This window comes from Equus asinus, chromosome 1, assembly GCF_041296235.1.
Source record: "Equus asinus isolate D_3611 breed Donkey chromosome 1, EquAss-T2T_v2, whole genome shotgun sequence".
Classification (NCBI taxonomy): Eukaryota; Metazoa; Chordata; class Mammalia; order Perissodactyla; family Equidae; genus Equus; species Equus asinus.
The window spans coordinates 109801347-109828301 of NC_091790.1; the positions used below are offsets into that span (position 1 = coordinate 109801347).

The 26955-nt window shown below is 49.3% G+C and overlaps 1 protein-coding gene and 1 pseudogene across 6 annotated transcripts in view; both read right to left on the minus strand.

Annotated features, from left to right (window-relative positions):
- Positions 1–21329, minus strand: part of CDHR3 (cadherin related family member 3) — a 59321-nt gene extending 37992 nt beyond the window's left edge. For 2 of the 6 annotated variants that reach the window (XM_070505314.1, XM_070505316.1), the window contains exons 1-4: positions 19209–21038; positions 10719–10921; positions 6734–6899; positions 3607–3704 (exon numbers count right to left, since the gene is read on the minus strand). In XM_070505314.1, the coding sequence (XP_070361415.1) occupies positions 3607–3704; positions 6734–6899; positions 10719–10921; positions 19209–19254 (513 nt within the window). In that variant the 5' untranslated portion in view covers positions 19255–21038. Of the gene's footprint in view, positions 1–3606; positions 3705–6733; positions 6900–10718; positions 10922–19208 lie in introns of all 6 variants that reach the window. The other 4 variants (XM_070505310.1, XM_070505298.1, XM_070505302.1 and 1 more) reach the window with 4 other exon arrangements.
- A 3024-nt stretch (positions 21330–24353) lies between these two features.
- LOC106825177 (NADH dehydrogenase [ubiquinone] 1 alpha subcomplex subunit 3 pseudogene) lies at positions 24354–25958 on the minus strand (annotated as a pseudogene).
- Positions 25959–26955: the final 997 nt, after the last annotated feature.

Below are 26955 nucleotides of genomic sequence, written 5' to 3' on the forward strand. Positions count from 1 at the left end.
ACTTTTTTCGCGTGGCTATGAGAACGTTGAAACTTCCATCCACAGCACTCATCTCTGGCTTGCAGTCCAGCCCCACTGGGCGGTGCTGGTCCAAACAATGCACAGCCACATGCTTGTTCAGTTTCTTTAAAAACAAGGGAGTGGTTTCTGCATTCACCCCAATTCTAACGTTATCTGGGACACGGTTCACTTCATTAAGCTGGATAAGGGTTGTAGGATTTGTGGTTTTAAAGGAGTTTGGGTTTCAAGAGATGTCCCACAGGTATTTTTCACATCATCCTTCCTCTTTTAGTTGTTGCCACCAGCAAGGTGATGCCTGGAACCACCAGGTAAGATGACAGGCATAGGCCAAGCCTAGTCGGATTCGTGAACGTGCTTGGATGTTTTCTTAAAGTCTGTCCCTTGCTTGTTGAGTGCTGTGGTTCTCGAAGGGCCGAGTACATCAGAATCACCTGGGAAGCATGTGGTCCAACTCAACCTTCTGATGCAGAGCCTGGGAAGCTGCATTTTAAAGCAGCCTAAGGATGTTCTCATGCAGGGGCCTGAACACCTCCTCAGAAACACTCGTAAACTGGTGTTTCCAGACTCTGAGACCAGAAGAATCACTGGGGTAGCTGAAAAATATGCAGATTCCCAGGCCCACCCCAGAACCACAGAATCCAAAACTCCAGGAGAACGACCTGGAAAGTTTGGCAGACAGTGTCGTACGGCAGCTGTTCTCAACTCTGGCTGTGCACAAGACCACCCGGGGCCTTAAAATCCCAATGTCCGGGCCACACCCCAGGCCACTCACATCAGACCCTTCGGGGGTGGGACCCAGACATCTGTGTTTTTTAAAGTTCCTCCAGTTGTTTCAATTTACAGCCGAGGTCGAGAAGCACAGGTTTGGTTAAATTAACCATTTCCATTCTCCTTGGACAGAGCAAAATGTCACTTAGTACTCCCAGGCCCCAGAATAAAACACCAAGTACAAAGGCCATAGATGTTACTTCCGAAACTGTTATTACCTTTTTCCAGGCTGAGAAAGTTTCCTCCTGGATTACGTCTGCTGCTCCTGCAGGCTGGCTGTCGACTTTCTGTGCAGCTGTTCCACCATCGCCCCGCCCCCAGGCTCGGAGACCCCGCAGCTGCTTTGGGCCCTCTGTCGATGGCACCACGTTTTCTGGTGAGGGAGCAATACCTGCTGCATTCGCCCCCACCTGGGCTGCTTCCCTGGCACCACGTTTTCTGGTGAGGGAGCAATACCTGCTGCATTCGCCCCCACCTGGGCTGCTTCCCGTCTTCTGAAAGGCTAACAACCTGATCTAGCAGGTGTTTTTAAAGGAGCCGTCACCTTATTCCTTCTGCATCATTTGGAAAGATATATTAAAAATGGGGATTTAAAAATAAGTATTTCTCTTCACAGCTGAGATTCCTTCCAATTTGCCCTACTGCATCTTGTCCAAACTTTACAGCAATTATCTTGTCAAATTGTAATTATCTGGTGTATGCAAGGATGTCTCCCAGCCAGACTGTAAACTTCCTGAGGTGAGCGTGTCTTCCTTATCTTTGTGTCCAAAGTATCTGCTGGAGAGCCTGGCACATGGTAGATTCTTGGAAAATGCTGAAATGAACTAAATGTATGTGTGAGGGACTGTGCTTTTGGTTGCTGACGTAATGCCTGTCCCCAATCCCTTTTCCCTTGGGTACCACCAAGCAACAGTGGCCCTAGGATAGGGTTCTGGCCAGAGAGAAGTAAACAGAAGTCCCCTGGGTAGGGCTTCCAGGAGGGTCTACCAAAAAAGGGACAGGCTGGGCAGGCCTGCCCCCTTCATCCTGTGCCCATTCTTGCTTCCTTTTTTTCCTGCCTAAAATTTAGAGGTAAACCCTGGAGCAGCAGCAGCCATCTTGTAATCATGAGGCAAACAAAAAGAGGGCAAAGCCAACACGCTTTGGATGGAAGAGCAGAAGCACAGAAGATCCCGAGTTCCTGATGGCAGCAGCTGCGCCAGCCCTGGGACCACCTGCCCGCCTCTGGACTTCTTGTTACAGGAGACAAAAAAAATCTCACCTCCACCAGTGAGATCACGTTTTCTGTTATTTTCAGACAAAGGCATTCCTAACTGATATAACAAGTATGTTAATAAGTACGCATTTAAAGTATGCATTGCTCTTTGCACATAGTAGGCCCCATTAAGTGTTTGCATATTCATTCACTTATTCATGCAAATATTGAACGAATCTTGAATGAACGAGTGAGTGAATGAATGCATGATTTTTTTTGGACAGAAAGATCATCTAATAATAACAACAGACTATTCCTTAATTTAAGATGCGTCCAATAATCTCAGAACGGCCTTGTTTCGGCCCCTGTAGACCATGTGACATTGGTGCTGGAGTGGATTCCCAAGGCTCGCTTCCTCCTGTTAGCAAAGTCGTCTTGCTGAAGCTGCAAATCAGGCAGCAAAGGGCAGAACCAGCCTCCCCGGTGATACCAATTCCCCGCGCGTCGTATTTCAGCGCGTCTCTTCTCCGGAAGGCAGCTCCTCAGCAGTGTTGCCTGCTCCAAGGGTAGTCGCCTGGGACTAGCTTTGGGCTTTTTTTTTTGTCTCCAACCTGGGCCGCCCAGCTGCATTGGGTGCACAAGGCCACTGGGTGCACCGAGCTAGGGGCTGGGGCGTCCGTGCCCAGGGACAAGCTAAGAGGCTTCCCCCTCGAGGGCTGATGGTTACAAGAGCTCCTCTGGCAGCTGTAGGAGGGAGACTGATTACAACAAGAGAGAGGAGACAGCAGCTGTCTCAGACTAAACTGTGGGGTGACCCCAGGACCCAGCTCCTGCTCCGGGGAATTCCTCTCCTGCCTTTCTCTGTGGAATTCCTCCTGTTCCCCAGAATTCCTGGCACTCTCTTTTATTTACTTTTGTGTGTGTGTGAGGAAGATTGGCCCTGAGCTTAGCATCCATTGCCAATCTTTCTCTTTTTGCTGAGGAAGATTGGCCCTGAGCTAACGTCTGTGCCAACCTTCCTCTACTTTATGTAGGACGCTGACACATCATGGCTTGAAGAGTGGTGCTAGGTCCGCACCCGGGATCCAAACCCACAAACCCTGGGCCGCCGAAGCAGAGTGCACGAACTTAACCACTACGCCACCGGGCTGGCCCCTCTTAATTTTTTTAAACTAAGTTCCAAGCAGCTTGGCTTCATCTCTTGAAAAGGATTGCTAATAACTGCCTTTGGGGGGGGGGGTCTACATTTTACGCTTAGTTTTAAAATAATATAGGTGGATTTTTATCAGCTTAGAATTTTTAAAAATTGAGCAATTTTGATATGCTAGGCACTGTGCTGGGAGGCCTTCCAGGCACCATGTAACCCGCAACCCCCCTACTGCGTAGGTGCTGTTATTCTTCCATTTTACAGATGAAGATATTGAAGCTCAGAGAGGTTAAGAACGTGTCCAAGATCACACAGAGCCACGAGCCCAACCTGGCGTGTCTGCCTCCAGAGCCCCCTTCCCGTTCCCCGCTCCCTGTACTCCAGGCTCCGGCAGTGGACGGCACGTTCCTCCGGCGGCCCCGGCCCCACCACCCTGCCGAGATCCCAGGTTCCTCTGTTTCATAAGGAGACTCACACTGAGGGGTATGTTCCGGCTTGTGTCTTCCGGATCGAAGGCCTCGACCTGGTCAATGAAGCCAGGGCTTGCTCCTTCCACTATATAGAGGTCTTGGCCTGTACCAGTGTCCAAAGTGGAATAAGAAACACTTTATTAGGTCAAGCAAATGAGGAAGTCCAAAACCAGGACGGCTGAACCCCGCCAAAGGGGACCAAGCGTATGGGTCCGATGGGAAGGAGGGAGGCAGTAAGAAAGCCCTGAGCGAGGCCACCGGCCAACCTGCCTGAGTGCATCCGTTTATGGGGATTAATAAAGAGCCAGGGTCGGCCAAGCTGGCACCAGTCTTCACGTGTTTCCTCTTTGGAGAGGTGGCCTAGGGGACTGTTGTTTCAGGGACGAGGGAGGTGACGGGGCAGAGAGTTGGGAAGTAACGGGGGGTAGGGACCTCCAGTGTGAGGCTGTTCCACATTCCAGGTCCACCTTACGGTGAAAACTCCTCCTAAATGGAGCCAAGGTCGCCCCTCGAAGGGCACTTAGCATCTTAGCAGAAATGAGTCGCTGAAAGGAAAGGCTTTAGAGTGGAACAGAAAGGAGAGGGAATAAGTGGGGGAAAGGGCTGCGGAGGCTCAGGAAAGGAACCAAAAGCTGACTTCATCTACTTCGGAGTTCTTGGGGGTCAGGAGGAGGAGGAGCAGGGAGTGCCGCTTGGCACCACCAGCCCTGCCTGAGGGGCCGCCACGCTCTGCTCTGGCATCTCTGCTTCTGAGCATCTCTCCTTCTGAGAGATGACCGAGCGTGTTCCCATGGACTCCCTCTTTCCGAGGCGCTGTGCTGAGGACCGTGCGTTTCCTCCATTAATCTTCGTAACAGCCCCATAAAGGAGGCCCTGTGACCATCTCCACTCTACAAACGAGGAACTAGGCTCAGAGACATAACGGGGTCGTCTCAGCTGGGCAGCAGCAGAATGAAAATTCGAAGCCAGGTCGTCTTACATCTGAGCTCGAGCTTTCATTCACCTTTATCACTGCTCATGCCTTCATTCCAACAAATATTTACTGAGTCTCACTATGTACCAGCACCGGTCGACACATCGGGATGACAGCAGCTCACAAAACACAAACCCTGGTCTCACGGAGAGTGCCTTCTGGTGGGGAGATACAGATGGTAAAATAAATGAGTCACAATGTGAATGTTAGTGAACAGTGCTATGGAGAAAAGTCAGGCAAAGGAGTGTTGTGAGTTGGGTTACAATGATAAATAGAGCAGTTATGGAAGGTTCGCTGGCATTGGAATGGAGATTCTTAAAGAAATGTGGAGGAGCCATGGAGAGAAGGAGGAAAGGGAGGAGGAAGCTGCAAATGCACAGATGCCGAGGCAGGGGCGTGCCTGGGGTCTTCACAGATTGGGGAGGAGGCAGGACTGCAGCAGAGAGGGAGGGCGGAGATGTGTGGGAGAGGACGTGGGGGGACTGGCTCACCAGATTTGATGGGGCTTTAAGGAGCTCTCGCTCTCCTTTTGAGGGAGATGAGAGTTCTTGTTGGGTTTTAAGCAGAGGATGCCTGAACAGGATCCCTCTGGCCACTGTATGGAGAAGAGACAGAGCGGGGCAAGGGCCGAGCAGGGAGTCCCGTTGACCGGCCACAATCCACGCGCAACGCGATTGGTGGCTGGCGCCATGGTGGTAGAGATGGAGATGCTGGGGAAGGGTGGGATCCTGCATAGATTTAGAAGCGGAGAGATCTCCTAATGGCTTTGATGTTGGGTGTGAAAGACAGAGAGAGTCAAGAATGACTTCAAGGTTTTGAGCCAAGCAACTAGAAGGATGGAGCTGCCATTAACTAAAGACACCAGAGAGGCAGATGTGGGCAGGGACGGTGGGGAGGGGGGAACGGAGTGGGAGTCGGGAGTTTGGTTTGGGGGCACATCTTCAGATGCCAACCACAAGTCCAGACTGTCACCCGTACCTCTGACCACCTGGCTATAGGTTGGAGGTTCCCACGACCTCCTCTTCGAGTTCGACTAATTTGCTAGAGCAGCTCACAGAACTCAGGGAAACAGTTGACTTACCAGATTGTTGCTTTATTGTAAAAGGATGTAACTGGGGAACAGCCAGATGGAGGAGGTGCACAGCGCCCGGGATGGGAAAGAGCGAGGCGCTCCCACACCCTCTCTGAGAGCACCACACTGAATCTCCACGTGTTCGCCAACCCAGAAGCTCCCCCAAACCCGGTCCTTTTGGGTTTTTATGGAGGCTTCATTACATAGCCATGACTGATGAAATCATTGGCCATTGGCAATTGAACTCAATTGAACTCAATCTCTAGCCCTCTCCCCTCCCTGGACGTTGGGTGGTGGGACTGAAAGTTCCAACCCCCTGATCACATGGCTGGTTCCTCTGGTGGCCAGCCCATCCTCCTTAGCTGAGGTCCAGAGGTGACCTCATTAACATAACAAAAGTCTAGTCACTTAGGAGATCCCAAGGTTTTAGGAACTCTGTGCCAGGAATGGGGTTGAAGACCAAAGACATAGTTCTTATTATAAATCACAATATTGCAGATGTCTATTAAACATCCAAATGGAGATGTTGGGTAAGACAGTTGTATATTTGAGTCAGGAGTTCAAGGGAGAACCTGGACCAAAATGATAGGCCCTGGGGTTGTCAATAGCATGTGGATGGTGTTCAAAGCCAGGAGCTTGAGCGAGATCACAGATCATGGCAGGCAGTGACCCTATGCTCCTGTCCCCTGTATTGTCCCTACTCTGTAGCAGACCCCGGACACACACTGTTCTTAGGGTGTCAGTGTCCATAAGGAGAACGAACAAGCCAGCCAATGACTGCAGGACACGGTGAGGAGCCTACAATTGGCTGGGCCAAGGTTCCTCCAGAATGACCCACTTGAGGTCCCCAGCCTCCTTTTCTTCCCCAGGACTGGGAGAGGCCCAAGAGAAACTACGGGTGTGAAGGGCTTTGGAAACTGTCGAGAGGCCGGGCTGGAGGACCTTTCATTTATTCCCTGCTCATTAAGCAGCTGCCTTTTCCCAGGAAACAGCTGCTCATTGATTCACTTCTCTGTTGTGCTCTGTCCCCCAGGGTCCTCCCTGATGCCACCATCTGGGCTGCAATGCACACCCCAGGGGACCTTACCTTTTGCCAAGTTGCCTTGAAACTGAGGCGGCTCGTTCACATCTGTTACCTGGACAGTCAGGACCTGCAGGTCAGTGACGCCAACGTCATCCCGAACATAAATCTGCAGATCAAATATGTTTGGTCCTGCTTCGAAATCTAGTCGTTCCTTCCCGGTAGTGACGACCTAAAAGCAAATGCAGAATTCTTGGTAACCGTGGGAAAGATCTGTTTGGGATGCATGCATTTTGCAAAGGGATATTACCAGGAAGGAAGCAGCTAGCATCCCGGAAACCATCTTGCGCTCACAGCACAAGCCCCACGACGCTTCACTAAAGCGACTCCTGTGTGTGATGCTGAAGAAAAGTACTCAGCAGACATCCTGGTTCCATCGACCGAAGGAAGACTTGGCGTAGGCTTCTGGACAAGTCCCTTAGCAGTGGGCCGTGGTGGGAGGGCTCTGCTGAGGGTAGCTGAGGCCAGCATGTGACCTCTCACATCAGTATGCTCATCCCTGCCGCCAGCTTAGCCTGAGGAGTTCCAGAAGGCCAGGGCCCTTTGGGCATCAAGGACTAAACTTCATAAATGTCGTGGTTCGGCTGATGGGAACTTTTGGTTGTTAATATGACTGGAGCCGGGCAGGAGGCACTCAGCATCCTGCAGTGAGGAGAGCACTCAGCCCCAATCTCACTTCCACCATGGAACTTCTGTGTGACCTTGGGAAAGTCACTTTTCCTTTCCCTGATTTTGTTTCCACTTGATTATAATTAGGTAGGTAATTCTTGCCCTGGTTAAACAGCTGAAGTACGATACAAAGTATGATAACAAAGGACTATATCAGAGGACTGTGGAAAATCAGGGGGCAAAAGTTCCTTGTGAGCTGTGTTTAATCAGGGAAGTCTTCATGGAGGAGGTGGCAGGTACTGTGTTTCACTTTGTGAGACTGGATTGGTTAAGGAAAGAGAGGACTGCCACTGATATGAATGAGTGTGCATGGGGGAAGGAGAACGAATGGAGGATGGTTGAGAGGGAAAACGAGGTAGTCTGTCTCCACCCACAAGTGAGGTGAGCCCGGTATCCACGTAGGTGGAGATGGCCTCTCCCCGTGCCTGGCATGGGGCAGGTGAGAGGCAGCACAACACAGGGGTCAAGAGTGTAGACGCTGGAGCCAGACCGACTGGCTTTAAAGTCCAGCCTTCCCAGCGCTTCACCTTTCTGTGCCTCAATGTCTCCATCTGTGAAATGGGATAATAAGAGCATCTAGTGTAGCGGGTTGTTGTGAGGACTCAAGGAGCTAATCCATGCAATACTTAGATCACCGCCTGGCACCGAGCAAGCACGCAGCAAACGCTGACTCTATTATCATTAGATAGTAAACAACCGTTCAGTGAGCACGTGTCACCAGAGCAGCCCCGGGGCCACGAGGTCCCTATTTCCTGATTTATACCCCAGCTTCCTGCTAAGCCCGCAGCCCGAGCTCGCACACATCCTTTACCACAGCATCACCTGCTGACAGCCCCTTGTCCTGGGAACGAGCTCTGACGCCGAACACTTGAGTCTGGATGAGTCAGGGAGCTAAGACGTTCTCTACTTCTAGAGGTCAGGAACAGGATGGAATTCTTCCCTGACTGACAGCCCTGTTTAAATCCACGGAATATGGGAGGGGCAGGCCCCAGAGGGGAGGATTTGGGGCTCACCAAAACAGCAGAGGGTATGCACGGTCACATAGGAGAAAGAGACTGAGATTGCGAGTCAGAAGACCCGAGTTAACTTCCGGTTTCATCCTTTGATTCTGGTTTTAACAGACGAGCTGTTAGAGAGGAGTCAGCTGTCAGGGGAGCAGGTAAGGCGCGGAACCAGCCTGTGGGGCCCGGGAATGGACACCTGGTGCTGTGATCTTGGACAAATCAATTAACCTTGCTGTGTCTTCGTCTTATTTCTAAAACACCAATTTCAAATTTATTTTTTTTACTTACTCTATTAAAAATTCTAAAAATTTAAAAAGTGTTAATATTAATGTTAGTAGTAAAATCAAGAGATCAGGACATGAATGTACTTTAGAACTTCTGCAAATTTGAAGCAGCAGGTCATCATCATCTTTGAAGGCAATGGACTCTAGAGGCTGAGAAGGAGAGCTCTCAGGCAGGAACAACCCGAAGGCCTGCCACCTGATGAATGGATAGACAACATGTGGTATATCCATGCAGCGGAATATTATTCAGACAGAAAAAGGAATGAAGTACTGGTCCATGCCACAACATGGATGACCCTTGAAACCTTATGCTTAAGTAGAAGAAGCCAGTTATTAAAGACCGCATATAATATGATTCCATTCGTATGAAGTGTCCAGAATAGGCAAATCACGAAGACAGAAAGTAGATTGGTGGTTGCCAAGGATTGGCAGGATAAGGGACATAGGAGTGACTGCTAATGGATTCAAGGTTTCATTCTGGGGTGAAGAAAATGTTCTAAAATTAGATCGTGGTGATGGTCTGTAAATAGAGTGAAAACTGCTAAAATGTACACTTTAAATGGGTGAATTGCATGCTATGTGAATTATATCTCAACAGAGCTGTTTTAAAAAATAGCGAGAGCTCGAAAGCCAGGGTGTCTGGGTTCCAATTTCAGCTCAGCTGCCTAATAGCTTGTGCATCCAAGGGCAAGTTTCTTAACCCCTCTGCTAAGCTTTGCTTCATCTTCCCCATCTGTAAAAAGGGGGTAATAATACATCTAAAATCACGGGACGGATTTGAATGTCATAAGAGTAAAGACATATGAAGCCCTTTCAACAGCGTCCAGCATGTACCATGTGCTCTCTAGGCGCAAGCAATTGGCAAGGCTGGTGGGAACAGACGAGCAGCAGCTGTTAGAGAGGATCCAGCCGTCAGGGGAGCAGGTAAGGTGCGGAACCAGCCTGTGGGGCCCAGGAATGGACACCTGGTGCTGAGGGGAAGACTGCCTGAATGTGTGCTCCCTATACACCAGAGGGCCCACCCTGGGGGCCGAGAACATCAATGCCTGGGCTCTGGCCCTCACGTTGTAAATTCCACAGGTCTGCTCTGGGGCCCGGATAGGCACAGTTTTTCAAAGCCCCCTAGTGACTCTCACGATCAGCTGGGTTACAGAGCACCCAGTGTGCACCTCAAGGAGGCAACAAGCCTAGGCCAAGCAGGCTGGGCCCACTGGGTCCCACGAGAATGCCAGGCCATGGCCGTCGGGACAAGGGGCAGGGCTGATGCTATCTGTAAGAGGTCCTCTGCCAGGTGAGGAAAAGGGTAGGGGCGGGGATCCTCAAGCACAAGTAGGTCCAGACCCCTGGACCCCAAGGACATCCATAGAAGGCCTCTGGGGTTGCCAGTGGAAAACATGTGATGAGCAGGTTTGTCCTGCCCAAGGAGAAGGGACGACTTTGGGAAAGACTCAAATGACCAGCTAGAAAACAGAGCAGAGCGGGCACCGGGGCATGGCTCTTGAATGTGAATGATTGGCTCTGAATCACCCAAGAGGAAACATTCACACAGTAGAGCTGGACATTTAGGCTCATATTCTCACTAACGGTGTGTTCTTCCGTGTTAAGTAAGTTTCCTGGTGGATTGCCTGCTCAAAATCATGGGATCATAGACGAGCAGTGTCACCAGACACGGGTTCATCAGGGCCCTGTTTTAAGGAGGTCAACACTCAAATGATCCCACCCAAAGGGTTTAGTCACTGTCGGCGCACCTAACACCTGTTCTCAGGTGAGGGCAGTTGGCAATGGGAAACAAGCCTGTTTTTTCTAACAAATTGAGCACAGTGTTCATTGGGACTGGCTTAAGTGGAGAAAGGTCCAAAGGCCTCAGAGGCCCTAAACTCTAGGGTGCCCCAAACAGGACTTCTGGATCTTATGAGAGGGGAGATGAAACCTGGGAAAGAGGAGGAAACGGTCACTGATCTAGAATCCCATCCACCCCCATCTTCAGGACCTCTCTTTGCAGACGACTCCCATTGCAGGTAGGATGGTGCTTACCTGGAAGTCAGTGCCCGACAGCCAGTTCACCCTGAAGGCCTCAGTGAGGGGGCTCGAGTTGATTATCTGGGGAAACCCTGGGATCACAGGTGACAGGGATGCTGATAAATTCACGGAGAACGCGTGCACTGTGGTCCCCGGTGGAGAGTTCTCAGCCACGTTGCTCTTAGCGGGCAAGTGGACGAGGTGTAGCGCCTCTCCCACTGTGGATTTACAAAGGAGGCAAACAAAGTGAGCACAAAGCCTCGTGCTGGGAGCAGGGGCTTAACAGCTCCGTCTGTGGCTTCAATTCGTAACTCGGGGCAACGATGGAACCTGGTCACTCCCCAAGAGCCGATACTCTCGCCAAGAGCTGGAATGGGAATGCGAGATCTTCTCAGAGCCAAGAAAACCACCACCACCAAACAGCCATGAAATCCGCTCCTGTCCTTCTGTAAATAAAACTGCTGCTTTTCTCTTGTCTCCATGCTTCCCTTCCCTTTTCTCCCAGTCTTTGTGAAGAGCCAGGGAAAGAGAAAATGACGGCTTAGGAGAGAGACGCCCACTAGAAGGACCTAGTCTGGCCATGACGTCCTGGTAGTTTACAAGAGTTTATTTTCCTTCTCTGTGTCAGTGTTTGACTCATGAGGTCATCTGAGAACTGAGCGTGCATGACTGGAGAGCCCTGAAACCGTGAAACCATACAGCATCTCAAGGACAATTATTCGTTATTATTGAATGCTGTGGGCACCATGCAGAGTCAATCAGCACGTCCTGATTGACAGATTAACTCCCATTTCTCAGAGAAGGAAATGAGAGACCCAGGGAAGGCGTGTGAACAGCGTTCAACTGCCTTACAGACAGAGAATTCTACAACTCAGGAAAGCCTGAGTTTCTTCCAGGAAAGCCTTGGGACCTTTGAAGGTCCCCTTGACACTCTGTAAGACTTCGCCAGTACAGAGGAGAGCAACAGGTCGTGTTCTTCCATAATGATGGTCACTTTAGGGGGTTGATTAGTGTGCCCCCCAAAATTCGTGTCCGCCCAGGACCTCAGAATGTACCTTATTTGGAAACAGAATCTTTGCAGATGTAATTAGTTAAGAAGAGGTCATCCTGGATTAGGGTGGGCCCTAAACCCAACAACTGATATCCTTATAAGAAGAGGACAGGAGCTGGAGACACACACAGAAGGAAGAAGGCCATGTTATGACAGAGGCAGAAACTGAAGTGATGCACCAAGGAATGGTGAGCAACCAGCAGAAGCTAGGAGGTAAGCATGAAGCAGGTTCTCCTTCAGAGCTTCTAGAAGGAACCAACCCCGCCGACAACTTGATTTCAGACTTCCGGTCTCCCAAACTGTCAGAAAATAAATTTCTCTTGTTTTAAGACATCCAGTTTGTGGTAATTTGTTCCGACAGCCCTAGGAAATTCATATAATTACCATTTGTTCCAAATAAGGGCATAATGCAAAATCCTTTCTGTCATTTACTCCTCAAAACCACCTTCTCAGATAGGTACTAATGTCATCATTTTACAGATGAGGAAACTGAGCTGAAGGACGCAGAGGGAGGAATGGATAACAAAGCCAACATTGACTTTGAAGCCCAGCTTCTCAGCCAGCTTCGGATCTTGGCTGCCGTTAGCCACTGGGGCAAACCATCTGGAACGGGAAGAGGTACAAAAGGGACAGAATCCGTCCCACTGAAAGGGGAAAAATTTCTAGAAACGAACAAGACATGGAAAAATGTTGGGTTTTTTTAAGAGGCTGTTTTTATTTTAAATTTGGGGGGGTGCATAAGAGTAAATAGAAATGTAAGAAAAAGTGAAATATAAGCACATCCATTGATACAAGCTTTCACAAATCTAAAATCATCTTATTTCGTTTAGAGATGAAAATGCATTATGCATAAGTTATTTTGGCTCACGGAATTATCCAGTTTTATGGACAAGGACTGTACAAGGACTCAGAAATATCAGAACAGCTGAGGTTTAGGATGTGAATACAAATAGATTTTTCTAATCTGTTAAAATTGACTTCAATATCATAGCATTCTTGTGAGAAAAACCAGGAGCAGAATAATATGCTTGGAATATTGAGAGGCAAAAAGTTCCCCAAAATAGTTTTTCAAAATGAGCCAAATAATAGATGGCTTTGGTGGGTTGGGTTTTTTAGGCACAATTCCCTCATGCCCTCTCTTCCCACAACTGAAGGTCACCAGGGCCCACCCTGAGCTGTCCTGACAGTGGTTTCTCACCGTTCAGCAGGACGAGACAGTCGTAAGCAAAATGCAAGGTAGGCAATTTGTCTCAAAGTGCCCCCCGCCTTCCCTTGCCTGTGGTCGGTCAAGTGATACATCAGGTTTCTTCCATGACCTGGCAACAGCGTAGCACGATGGCACTGGTGGCTGGTAAGAAATTGGACCCTCAACGCAGCCATCAGATCTGAGGGATGTGCTCTGTAAGACCCCGTTTTTGGAGTAACATAAGGGATTGTGCTGGAGTATTAGCTTGATGTGGGCTCGGGGATGAGAGGCTCGCTAAGCCCCACCCAGGGCTTTCCACAGCCTCACCCTCGACAGGCAGATTACCGTGGCCACCAACCTTGCTGTCTCTCCTTGAGGAACTGGGGAGGCCAGGGAAGCTGACAGCTCCCGAGTTGGTTCGCTGGGAGCGTATCCATTGATTTTTGCGCTAATTCTAATTCCAATAAGCCCTGGGTTCGAGGGACAAATCCCATGAAAGAACCAGCCTTCCAATCGCAAGCATCTGACTCACAGGACAGGGCTCTTGGCAGGGCCCCGTGCCGCCTCCTTACAGCTGTAGGGCTTCTCGCATTTGACCTTGAATGGTCATCTTTCACATGGCAGCGAGGGAGATATTTTGGAGCAAAAAATGGATATAGCTAGTGCCCCTCAAGCAAGTTGTGTTGGGCACTGCCTGGTCCATGGATGGACAAGCCCAGACTGTGTCCTTGGCTGTGCCCTCTCTGCTGCCATTCTTGCTGGAGATGTTCTGCTCTTCCTCTGGTGGCCTTTCTTCCAAGGGCAAGGTCGTGTGTGCCAGGGTCATGCGACTGAATCCTAAACACTTTGGGGCAGATGCTCTGGGGACACTGATGAGAAAGGTGGCCAAGCTGGGATCTCCCAGCTCTTAGTTGAACACCCAGTTCCTTCAGCTCCCTTGCTATTAGAAAAGCAGTAGTGGCAGCAGTAATAACCATAGTGGTAATAATTATCATGATGAGTGGTTAAGGCCCATATCTTAAAAACAGAGCATTAATAAGATAAAAGATTCACAAATGTTCAACCCATTCATTATACGGATGAGTTCAGGGATGTGTCCTATGGCACCAGCTAACCAGTGGCAGAGGGAAGGTGGGGAGCCAAGGGCCAGCTCTCCCGAGGATGCTACGCACTTGCCTTCCCAGGCTGGGCTTCCGAACTTTCTTTGGTGGTCTGCGCGCTGGAGAACAAGAAAGAGGCCTTAATGGGATTTGACTTACACATGCATCTTAATTAAGAACCAAATTAGAATTGCTTGAAGCGTACACTTTGAAAAAGAAAAAGCGTGCCGAGATTTATGATCAGTCGCTGAGCCCTCTGAAAACACCTCGCTTGTGGTTGAGATCTGGATAGATGATGTGCCCACTGGTTTCCAAATGAGCAAAATCACTGTCTTGCTAGAAATGGACCAACGAGGCCCCCTCCCAGCCTGTGTTGGAATAATTAAGGCCTCCGCAGCCTCAGTTATAGGGGAGGAAGCTGGCACCCTGGGCCTCCGACACCAAAAGTGATGACGTGGTTCAGGGATGCGGGCGATGCCATCATCTCCCTCCAGGGATGTAGCTGCTCCAGCTTAGAGCCCTGCTTTCAATACACAGGGCCCCACTCGCCTGAGACTGTCACTCAAGAAAGACCTCTTCCTTGTCTCTAGTAACTAATCAAAACAGTAGTCAAAGACATCCGAGGAGTGTGGCAAAAAGAACAACTTGCTAAGTTGAGCCTTGCCACTACTTGACTGTGTGGCCTTGAGCGGGTCCCTTAACTTCTCTGAGGCCCTCTGTCAACTCTCTCTCTCAGGGCTGCAGTATTGCACTAACAGCGGCCATTAAACAGGGTTCAATTGCTAAAGATGACTCACTGGACCCAAATGAGAACGCTTACAGATCTACAGTTCATTACAGAAAAAGGCGAAAGTCTAGAAACATCATTCGAGTAAGAATATACGTCACAGCGAAAGGCTGCCTCATGGCTTGAGGACCGGAGAGGCTGGTGCCAGCTCCTGTTGTCCTCTTTTCCCTGAGGGCCATGACAAAACGCAGTTGCTTGGATCAGGAACCACTGACATATCCGCTAGTACCTGGGAACCAGGGAGTCCAAAGTAGAGTCTCTGCTGGACATTTGCACATTCTGCTGGTCATGGAGGCGCCATCTTGTTACATAACCAGCCTCAACAGCAGGGCCCTTCGAGGGTCTCACTGAGACCAGCTCCTAATTGTCTGTCTTCCTGGTATCAATAAACAATGCTCACAGGCAGGTACAGACCGTTCCCACCCTCCGGGGACCCCTGGTTACAAAGCAACATTGTCAATCAGCACGCTTCATGCCTTCCTTGACCCGGGGTCAGTTCTGTGCAGGAACTTTAGCCAAGCAACCCAGGCTAATCCCAGGCCTGCTGGAACTCACTCCCACAGCCCAGGAACCGGATAAGAAAATGCATACACTAGACAAACTGTAAAACTTTATAGGATGTTGTTGTTTGGGTACGTGCAATACCTTCCTGTGTCGTTAATTCCCACAATGGATACCTTCCTGGATGGGATGCTGGCCCACCCCCTTTTAGGGCGCTCATCCATAACAGGCAAGGCTAATAGAGGGGAGCCCTTTGTAGGACACCGAAGAAAAGACGGTGACTATACCAGAGATTCTGTAAATTACACCAGGTCATAAGTAGAAGAGAAAGGTACGTTTGCCTTGGAGCATCAGTGGTCCTGGCCTGAGAAGGGCTGGTTTCTCACAACCCTCTTCCAACTCCTCTGAGGCGGAAACACACACAGTTGAATTCCAGGGGCTGAGCGCCTGAGCTGGAGGCGGGAGGAGACAGCCGGTTGCCCTGGGAAGGAGGACAGAGGGAGAGCCCAGAGGAGGGATGGCCTTCTGCTCATCTGAAGTCGACTCTGAGCAGGAAAGCGACATGACAGAAGTGGAAACCTTTTGCAACATTCTTTGGACCCCCCTTTATAGGATTAATCGGCTGACAGAGATTTTCTGGAAACGCACTGCATTTTCCTGCCTTTTCAAAGGGTGAGAGCATTAAGAAGGGGCCGCACCCAGTTCCTCAAGGAGCCGGAGACACAGAGTCTTGGGCTTCTTTTTGATTTCCCGACACTGTCCAGCAGAGGGTCAGGCCCAGATGGCAGCTTGGGGGACATCCTGAAGAGACCTGGATGGCCTCACGCCCGGCGCTCGGTAGACAAAACTCAGGTTGGTAGGCCTGGTCCCTTGTCATGTTCATGCGGATCTTCCAGCTACTGAGGAACCCTTCTTTCACTAAACACCCCGGCATTTTTCATTTCTGTAAGAATAATACAAAAGCTAGTTCCCCAGAGGCTTTCTCGAAATGCAGACGGCTTCAGCGTGCAGCAGGTTTAAATACACCGAGGGTTCTTTGCGAGTCGTCCACCTCCCAGGAGGGGCATGTGCTCCTTTGGTACTGATGGAGCCAGAAGATTGTTTGGTCTCGACTCTTCTCCCCTGCTAGAGCTGGGGGTCTTATCTCATTCACACTCATGGGAGGCCTTCCTTTGTAAGCTGCTGTTGGAATGGAGCACTATAGCATCCCCAAAAGAAACTGTTCCATTTCCCTCATCTTAATAGGAGGTGCGGAGGACAGAAGCTAATTTAAATGCCAATACTAAGCAGGCAGAAGACCTAAATTTCTGTATGTGGGGAGTATCAGTAAAGGTGAAAAAAAAACAGGACCAAAAACGGGACAACGATGAACAAAAACAATAAAAATTTTTAGATACACTGTATGATGTGGCACTTGGGGACCACAGAGCAATCAGAGATAGGAAACCTGTTACTGCAGGGCTGACCTTCCAGTTAAGGTGACAAGACAGACACATAACAGAGGAATCACAGAATGATCCCTCATGTCACCTTTTATCGAGCCCTTATTCTGCATTAGGCACCCTTGACATGCATTCCACGTGCAGGCAAGGGGAGCTCCAGGGTACAGCGGAAAGAGCCTCCAGCAAGAGCTGGGACAATCCAGGAAGGCTCCCTGGGGGAGGTGGGGCTGAGTTGGGCCTTGGAGGATGCATAGTAGTTAGACCAAATGAGCGCAAGAGAATATTGGAGGCTGTTACTTTGTGTGAGATGATTATGGTGATGCCTGCTTCCAGTATCCTGAAGGCAGGGACTAGTGTGGCTGCCCACCCCTCTCTCCTTGTCCTGTGTGACCCTGGTGTTTGAGAGAGTGGGTAAGGATCATGTTCTCAGACTCACAAAAAAAGGCGAGACCTTCTGAAAAATAAGATTTGACTGTGGAAGTGAAAGCACGCTACGGGGTGTGGTCTTTTGGAGAGGGAGGAATTCGAATGGGGTTTTTGTAAGAAATCTCAACTATTTTTTGCAAACCTTTGCATCTGTTCCTTTCTCACAATTGATGATAAAGTTCCAAATGACAGTGGTCAGTGTGACCCACTGAGCTCTTCCCAACTTCACTCTTCCCCAGTAACAAAAATGTCACCTCTTCACTCGGATGATTACGGTCCTAAAAGCCTATATTTCTGGGAAAATCTCCAATGTTTACTTCAAGCGAAAGTCGGAGCTGCTCGAGGCCCAGCTTCACACCCACAGCTCCTCCGCCCTCGGCCGGTCTGAAAGCCCAGAAGGAAGAGGCCTAGATGCTAGGAAACCCACCTACTGATTTGTCTTATTAGCAGATCAAAGAGGGCAATCAAATGATCATTTTCATAGATCTCGAAAAAGCATTTGAATTAAAAATGCATTTTGATGTAGAAATAAATACCCTAAATAAGAATAAAAACTATCTCCTTAACGTGTAAGACATTTCTATTTCACACCAAAAACTAGTGTCATGCTTAATGGGGAGCAAGACAAGAATGCACACTCTTAGCATTGTTTACCAACGCTCTGAAAGTACAAGCCTGGTAATTAGACAAGAGAAAGAAATGAGATAGGAAAAGCACAAATGTTTATTATTTTCAAACCTGGAAAATGCATGAGCATCAACTGAAAAACGATTATCTTATTATAATCCATTAATAGACTTCCATACATTACATAGCAATCAATTAAAAGATAGAAGGCATGGGCTGGCCCCATGGCATAGTGCTTGGGTTTGTGCACTCAGCTTTGGCAGCCTGGGGTTTGTGGGTTCGGATCCTGGACACGGACCTAACCATCACTCGTCAAGTCATGCTGAGACAGCGTGCCACATACAAAATAGAGGAAGATTGACACAGATGTTAGTTCAGGGCCAATCTTCCTCAGCAAAAAGAGGCCAATCTTTCTCACCAAAAAAAAAAAAAACATACAAGGGAAGAAAAAATTCCATTTACAAATGCAAAAAAAAGAAAAAGTAAAAGGAAGAACTAAAAATAAATGTAATTAGAATGTGCAAGATCTATATGAAGGAAATAAAATACTCCTGAAGAAAACAAACGCAGACCTGAACAAGTATCTAGAACCCTATTCTTGGATAGGAAGATGCAACCTCATGCATAATGATCATTCACATTTACTAAGCATTTACTATGTACCAGACACTCCTCTGAGCGTTTCACTCCATAACTCATCAAAGATGTAAATTATCCCAAAATTAATCTGCAAATTCAACATGATTGAATTCCATACATTATGCATATACTACCTATTCAAAAATAAGATTTAATTTAAAAAGCTCCATTTCGATAATCTAAGCTGACAACATTAAAAAGATCATCCAAGATTCTCGAAGCTCTGGAATAGGAGGAGGGAAGGCGAGAAGCACTGGGTTGAACCCTTAGCTCTTCTATCAGGAGACATTTTCTTTGCTCAAGACTAAGACAATAGCCCCTCATCCCTCGTTTTCCCGTAGGATGATTTGCCAACCTCAGGTTGCCCCAAAAGGGCTCCAAAGAAAGTCCAGAATCTCCACAAAGACTGACTTGAGATACACACAAAACTCTGCTACGAACATCATTTTCCCGACCTTAGCTCTTGGAACGACTTCCAGCACAGGCCAGTCAACAAAGACGGAGAGTGAAGACGTGCACACATGGCTGCAGACTGGCCTGTGGCTTCTGTAGGCACCGTCTTCTCCAGAGGCCCGCCAGCCCAGCCTCCCGGGGCTCTTTCTTGCTCCATCATCTCCCTCATCAGGGCAGAGAAGCCCACAGTCGAACAAGGCCTCCCACAGGCCATTTCCTCTTTCCAGACTTTATCACCAAAGATGTCATGCAAACCGAGTAGGCCCAGCAAGGTGGCAGAATGGAGCCCCTACCTGCCACGGCACCCAGGAAAACCAGGAGAGTGACCGCGTCCTCCATGTTAGAGAGCGGGCGTCTGTGCGTGCTTCCAGAATATCACCCAGGGCTGAATCTTGCCTCACACCTGAAGTTTATTCCAGACGCCACCCATCTTCCCCTCCTGGTTTTGTTGCTACTCAAGAAATCAAACAGAGGCTCTGGTGGTAACTCAGGGAGACTCCAAACACCACGGGACTGTTTGTTCTTTGATTACCTGCCTCTGTGACCGCAGGGTACCCAGGGGGCCAGAGAACCAGCCCTGGTCAGCAGAGTCCTTAAAAGTCCACGCCCACCGAGTGTCTCAACAGAGGGTCCCAAAAGAAGTCCAAAGAACACAGAAAGAGCCGAGACCCTGAGATGACGGTGAAAGCTGGACCTGAGCATAGTCATCCACGATGGTCTTCATCACCCTGTGCCCAGGCGTCTTGTCTTTCTCGGAAGAAGGGTGGGGAAGTGGGAATTTTTCTGCAGTCCTGAATTGATGAGAAGGACTCAGAGCTGGGACCAGACCCCTCCTCAAGGCAGACTCCTGGCCATAGTCACGGCCCTTTGACTCCATCCATCACCACCACCCCTCCAGCCCTCAAGGAAGTCAACGGAGGAAGATTACTGAGTAATGAGGCTTCTGCCCACCGGGGAGGGATGTGTCCCATCCCTCATGGCCAGGCGCTGCCCTACACCGTGCTTTCATGCCCCATGCAGCCCCGTGCCAGGCTAGAAGGCCGGGTGAGTCAAACAGCCTCCACTCAGCAGCACAGCAGGAGGAGGCAGTGGAGCAGCCCGTCCCCTCGCCGTGCTGTGCTAGAATAGCAGTGGACCCAGCGGAAGGAAGCCAGACCTGGACCCCCTCTCCTGCCCCTCATCCATGAGAACTGCCTGCTGGGGGAGGAGAGCCCAGTAGCCCAAGGCTGTTGGTAGGAGCAGGATGGGGTGCACTGAGCCAGACCCTCCCCATCAGGGCGTGAGCAGCAGGAGACCCCACAGGGGCCCTGAAGTCCACATGTGCCCCGAAAGTGAACCATCCATCATCCAGATAAGCAGAGGTCACCACTGGCCAGTTGGTCAGTGCGAGTCAGAGGAGCCGCCACGGCCAATGGAGAGAGACAGCAAGGGGGGCCAGCTAGGGAGCCACTCTCAGGCCTGTTCCTCTCCCTCCCCCACATCTCTCCACTCCAGGGCAAAGCGAGAAGAGGCCTGGAGGAGCCAGACCACACCCCACCCCGCCCCAGGCTCCACACTCAGGGTCCCAGCTCCGGCTGCCCCAGCCTCGGGGCAGGGGAGCGACGGGAAGCGAGATGGAAGTCCAGTTTGCGATGGAAGCTGTGAAAACTATTGTGGACGATGAAGAACTGAAAGTGACCAGGAAGCAAACTATTAAGGGACAAGAGAGGGAGATTTGACTGCGGTGAGTTAAAAACAATGACTGGAGGAAAAATAAAACCATTTCAGCTTAAATGCCCCTGAACTGAGACTGCTAAGCTGGCGATAGCCCCTTCTGGGCACAAGGAAGCTAAGGCTCAGAGAGGTGCAGTGACTTGTCCCCACCAAGCCGCTAGTTAGGGGCCCAGCTGGGACTCGGCATCTTCCTTCTCAAACTTGGGGCCACGAGGCCGTCTTCTTTCCCACCCAGCACGTCCACTTCCTCAGGCCCCGCTCGCTCCACAGCGCCCCCGGCAGCCTCTTTTTCGTTTCCCTGCCACCCCGCTGGCTCCAGGTCCTGGTCTCTGGCCTAGACTGTCTCAACAGCATCCAATGCATCCTCCAGGAACTGCCAGGTAATTTCCCAAAAGCACAATTTTGATCACTCACTCTCCTGCTTAAAATAACAAGCAACCATTCCCTTAGGGAAAGCTGACTTTTCCGTCTGGAGCCGGAAGTGATATTCGGAACGTCAGGCTGTAGGTTTCCGTCTGAAGTAGGCAGATGGCAAAAAGCATAGGTTTTGCTGTGTGACCTTAGGCAAATTGCCTAACCTTTCAGTATCTCAGTTCCATTTCTATATATTAGGGAGAATAATACTTGCCACGCAGCATTATTGCAAGCAGTCCATGAGAAAATGAAGTGAAAGAAACTGGCCCACAGGATGTGCTCTAGCCATAGGTTCTTTTCCTAATAGGACATCAGTAAGACCATGGCAAAGGGTGAAACACAGTAGGTCCTCAATAAACATGGGCTGAAAAGAAAAGAGGAAAAAACAGTTGCCAAGTTACCAATTCTCACCTCTCAGTTTTTCCTGTCATATTAGTTACTGTAAATAATCCATTTCATTATGCATAATTAAAGCTGAAGTGATGGCTCAGATTAAGTTATGGAAAATGTCAGAATAATTAAGCCTTTGAATTAAAGAAACATACATCTGTTTAATTTTTAGCCTGACTGCACGGCGTGCTTCGTGTCGCCCCGTGTTCACCAGGATGGGGGCCCTCCCCTCCCTCCCCTCCCTGCTCCCAGGATCACAGGGGTCATAGTCTAGAATTTGTTCAGGGCTTTTCCTCCTGTCATTGCAGCTTCTGTTTCCAGCGCTCAGGTTGTTTCTGCCATTATGACGCTCTGTTATCCATCTGTCAGCTCCTATCTCCTTCTGAAAGCACGTGGTCCTGGCACCAAGAACCCAGGTGGGCCAGAATCACACAGAGACCCCGGCTCTCTCATTCCTGCCTTCCGGCACGCTGTGTTCCCCCGTTCCACCGGGTGGGGTAAACCAAGTGGCTCTGAGGCAGGGTGGAACCTTTGGGGCAGGCACCCCTCTGGCTTCACGTGAAAGGTCTGGCCCAGCGGTGGTCCAGGCGTTGGAGTATCTAAAGGGACTTTCCTGGGATCCAGCTATGGCGAGCATCTAACTTGCTAGCAAAGGAGTTGTGTTCCAAAGACTCGTTGACTTAGAATTTGGAACACACTTTGCTACGGGTGGACTGTTCGCAGCCTACAAACACTTACAGAACCTGTAAGGTACTTGAAATATTATAGACTGAAGATGAGAAGCAGAAACACAGCTGTGGTGTTCAAAAGCTCAGCTCCCTTAGCAGCTCTGTGGGCCTCGGGGTCTGGCCGGAGAACCAGGTGCCCTTTATGTCTATGGGGAAGCCGTGTCCGTGATTCCCACCCGTCCAGTGCTAGAACGATGGGTTTCAGGGAACCAAACCCTAGGACGGGACACCAGGCCCAGTGTCCAAGCACCCCTTCTGCACATTCCAGCAGCACGGCCAGGCCCACGCCGGCAGGGACGGCGGCCATGCAACGGGGATGGAGGTATGGCGCCGAGCCCCTCCCTGTCTTCTCCGTGGGCCGCGGGACCCGCAGGCACACACTTTGGTGCCGCACCCTCATGGTTCTCTCCCGCGTCTGCATTCAGGCAGGCTAGGCAAACGTTTCCAGGCCGGAGAAGCTCTTACGCTGCTTCGCATCCCAACTGCTTCACGTCCAACACTGTGCCAGAGGCATAGCTGGTGCTCCAAAAATTGCGGAATTACTAAATCTACTTTATCCTCCCTTGCCCGGTGCCATTATCTCCCCTACCCAAACAGCCACCCAGGGAGAGCCCCTCAGCTCTTGTGGGGAAGGAAATAAAGATGTCCCACAGCCCTCCTCACATCCGGAACCCCGGGAACACTCAGGGCCCTGAACGCCGTGGGAGGGGCTCCTCTGATCCAAGGCCCAGCAGGGGAGGAAAATAATCTCCCTCTGCCCCATGGGTCCTTAGCTGAGACCCTATAATAAAAGACAGATTAGCAAGAGAAAAACAAACAGAAGTTTATTAACACGTGTACCTCACATACCCGACGGAGGTACCCAGGGAAAAGTGAGTGACTCCTGAGGTGGCTTAAGATTCAGGCTTAAATGCCATCTCACCAGGGAAAGAGGAGCGGGATGGAGATGATGTTAGAGGAGAGAGAGAATGATTCTTAGGAGGATGGGCCCTTAGAAGGATAGATGGGTGGTATGACCGTTTGTGACAAAGTGTGTCCGGGTGTGACATTGACTTCTAGTCTCCTCTCCTGTGACAAGAGTCAGTCTTCCGTGATTGATGACACTGCTGGGGGAGGATGTATGGCAACCGAGTTCCTTTCGGAGGATCTGCCTCTAAGCAGATAAGGTGAGTTCAGAGACAGCCTCTCCCTTCATTGGTTGTTTTTCAAGTGCCCTCAGCTCGAAATCATCCATATACCAAAGCAGCGTGTCTGGGGTGGCATGTCCTGCACAGTCATATTTTAAGCTGACATATTCTGCTACCCTTCGGCCCTCAGGACCCAATGGCAGGGCCCCTGCCCTGGCTTCGGGGGCGGAGGAGTGAATGAACATGAATTCCCCGGAGCTTAGACCCCCTGACTCCAGGGCACAGAATTCTGGAGGCCTAGGACACTGGTCAGCATGGGCCTGGGCTCCGTTCACGCCTCCAGGAAACTCCAGACCATTCTTAGTTGTTACAACAGCTTTACTGAGATATAATTCATGTACCATGCAATGCACCCTTTTAAAGTGTACACTTCAGTGGTTTTTTGGTACATTCACAGAGTTGTGCGACCATCTCCATAATCAATTTTAGAACATTTTCATCACCCCCAAAAGAAACCCCACACCCCTTAGCAGTCACTCCCATGTTCCTGCAACTCCCTCCGACAGCCCCTGGCAACCACTAATCTACTTTCTGTGTCTACAGATTTCCCTGTTCTGGACACTTCATGTAAATGGCATCATATAATATGTGGTCTTTTGTGACTGGTACTTTTTACTTAGCATAGCGTTTTCAAGGTTCATCCATGTTGTAGCATGAATCAGTCCTTCATTTATTTTTATTGTCAAATAACGTTATTCCATTGTACGGATATCCCACATTTAACGTACCCATTCATCAGTGATGGACATTTGGGGTTTTTTCCTACTTTTTGGCTATCACGAATAATGCCACTGTGAACATGCCTGTACGAGTTTTTGCACAGGCAAAAACAGTTTTTGCTTGAATGTTTTCATTTCTTTTGGATAAATACCCAGGAGTGTAATTGCTGGGTCATGTGGTAACTCTGCCAGCTCATTCTTTCTTTTTTCTGGGGTTTTCACATTTTTATTGGGGGGTGCCAAGGGAGGGACCCACCTCCCTGTCAACAGAGGTGCTCACAGTTTCTTCAGCCTTCCAAGCTTGGGCTCAGGGGGTCCTGGAGGTGGCTGGCACGTGGGTCACATTCTTGTCATCTCGCAGGGGCACTGGGTCATTGTAGGGTGTGGCCTGGTTGATCATGGTGGCCTGATTGGTGTAGAGGCTGAGTCAGGGCAGAATTACCATATAGTGAGGCCTCTGATAGTGAAGGACACAACCAGCACCAGCTCCTTGGCCCAGGCATTCTTGAGAAAGGCAGAGAGTCTCACGGCCATCTTGGTCTTGATGCCCGCAGTTGCCAGATTATTCTTGTGGGCAACTGTCTACCTCTGCTTTGAAGCCAGCTCCTTCCACATGGTCCTTTGTTGGCTTTCCTAGAGTCCCTGCCCCAAGCTATAGTCCTCCTCTTACTTAACCTCTCCCCCACCTTATTCAAACATCTTCACTCCGCTGCTCACTTCTTCCCCTTTTTCCCTCTAGGTGACATTCATTTATTCATTCAACAAATATTGAATACCTACTGTGTGTCAAGCTCTGTTGTGCATGCTAAGGCTATAGCACAGAATAAAACAGACAAAAATCCCCGTCCGCAATCCCTGACACTCTAGAAGCGCCACTCCTTCCACCCTTCCAGTCAGCCATCACTCCTGCAGAAGCCTACTATGCGCAAGGTGCTGTGCCAGAGACCAGGATGGTAAGGTCTAATATGTCATCGTTCTCCCATCAAGGAACTCAAACCTTGTCCAGAGATGCACTGGTAAGCCCAACATTACAATCAGGGGGGCCACATGCTATGCTAGAGGCATGCACCGGGCCATGGAGGCATGGGGCTGGGGGGCAGGAGGGGAGCAGAAGTAAATTCAGCCTGGGAAGGAGAAAGTTTCCAAAAGGAGCTGGAGAAATGAGAAGGAAAGCCATCCCAGGCAAAGGGAATAAACGGTGTAGAGACATGAAATAGCACGGCTCACCCCATGGTATTCGGCCAGCTGACTTATCCCAGGACGAGATGAATTTTTTAAGAAGAAAAAGTTATTTTTTAGATGGATGATACATGTATGCAATACAAAATTCCAAGTATCCAAAGAGTAATCAATGAAAAGTAAATCTTCCTGCCCAGCCCAGTTCCCCAGAAGCTGTTTTCCTCCTCGGGGGCTATTGTGATTGCCGGTCTGTGGTCCTTCCAGAGGCAGCCTTTGCACATACAAACATACACCCTTGACTTAGTCTTTGCTTTAGTGCAAATGGAAGCATATCGCATACTCTGTACTTTACCTAGGTTGTTTTCGGCTTAATATATCTTGGAAATTCTAACCTATCAGTGCATGCAGAGCAGCCTCATTCTTTGTAATAACGGCATAGCCGTCCGTTATGTAGATGTGTCTTACAGAGTTTATCCTGTCCCTGGGGATGGATGTGTGCTTTGTTTCCAGCCTTTTTCTATTACAAATAATGTTGCAATAAATATCCTTGAACATACATAATATCATACCTGTGAGAGTGTATCTGTAGATTAAATTCCTAAAAATGGAATTGCTGAATTGAAGGAAATGTGCGTTTAACTTTTTGACAGATGTTGTCAAAATATTCCTCAAAGAGGTTGTTCCAATTTCTGCTTCTACTAATAACATGGGAGAATGTGGGAGAGTCCCCCCAAACCTTACCAGAACGGTGTTATAAGACGTTTTACTTTTTGCCAATCTGTTAGGCAAAAAACAGGATCTCTTTTCCATTTGCATTTGCCTTCTCATGAGTGAGGTGAGCATTTTTTCCAAGATTTAAGAATGGCCAGTGTTTCCTTTTCTGTGAATTGTCTGTTCATTTCCACCATTCTTCTGCTAGACTGTTGGTACATTGCCTACTGGTTTGTAGGAAGTCTTGGTAAGTTAGGGAAATGAGCACTTTGTCTGTAACATGCGTTACAAATATTTTTCCCAGTTTACCATTTGATTTTTGACTTTGTTTATAAGGATTTCTGCCATGTAAAATTTTTCTTTTTTTTCTATAGTTAAATCTATCATCTTATATGTTCTATGGCTTCTGGGTTTTGTGTACTACTTAGACAGGACTTCTCTCCGAAATAATCTTTTTAATTTCACATTTTCCTCTAGTATTTTGCCATAGCCTGAATGTTTGAGTCCTTGAAAACTCATGTGTTGAAATCCTAATGCCGAACCCAATGTGATGGTGTGATTAGGTGGGAGGTGATTAGGTCACGAGGAAATGGCATTAGTGCTGTTGTAAGAGACCCCACAGAGGCCCCAGAGACCTCACTCCCCTCTCCACCATGTGAGGATGCAACGAGAAGAAGGCTTACCCAACCACACTGGCGCCCTGATCTCAGACTTCCAGCCTCCAGAGCTCTGGGAGATAAATGTCTCTTGTTTATCAGCCACCCAGCCTGTGGTATTTTGTTATAGCAGCCTGACTGGACTAAGACATGCTTTTACGGTCTTATTTTCAAACGTGGGCCTCTGACCTCTTTGGGCTGGTTCCTGCAGTTGTGGGGTGGGATCCAGAGGGAACGTCTCCTCCCAGCAGAGAACTCCAGTCTCAGAGTTCTCTGGCGCCAGCTTAGCCAGAACCTTCCTGATCTGTTCAAAGACCCGGGACACTGGGACACTTTTTCTTCA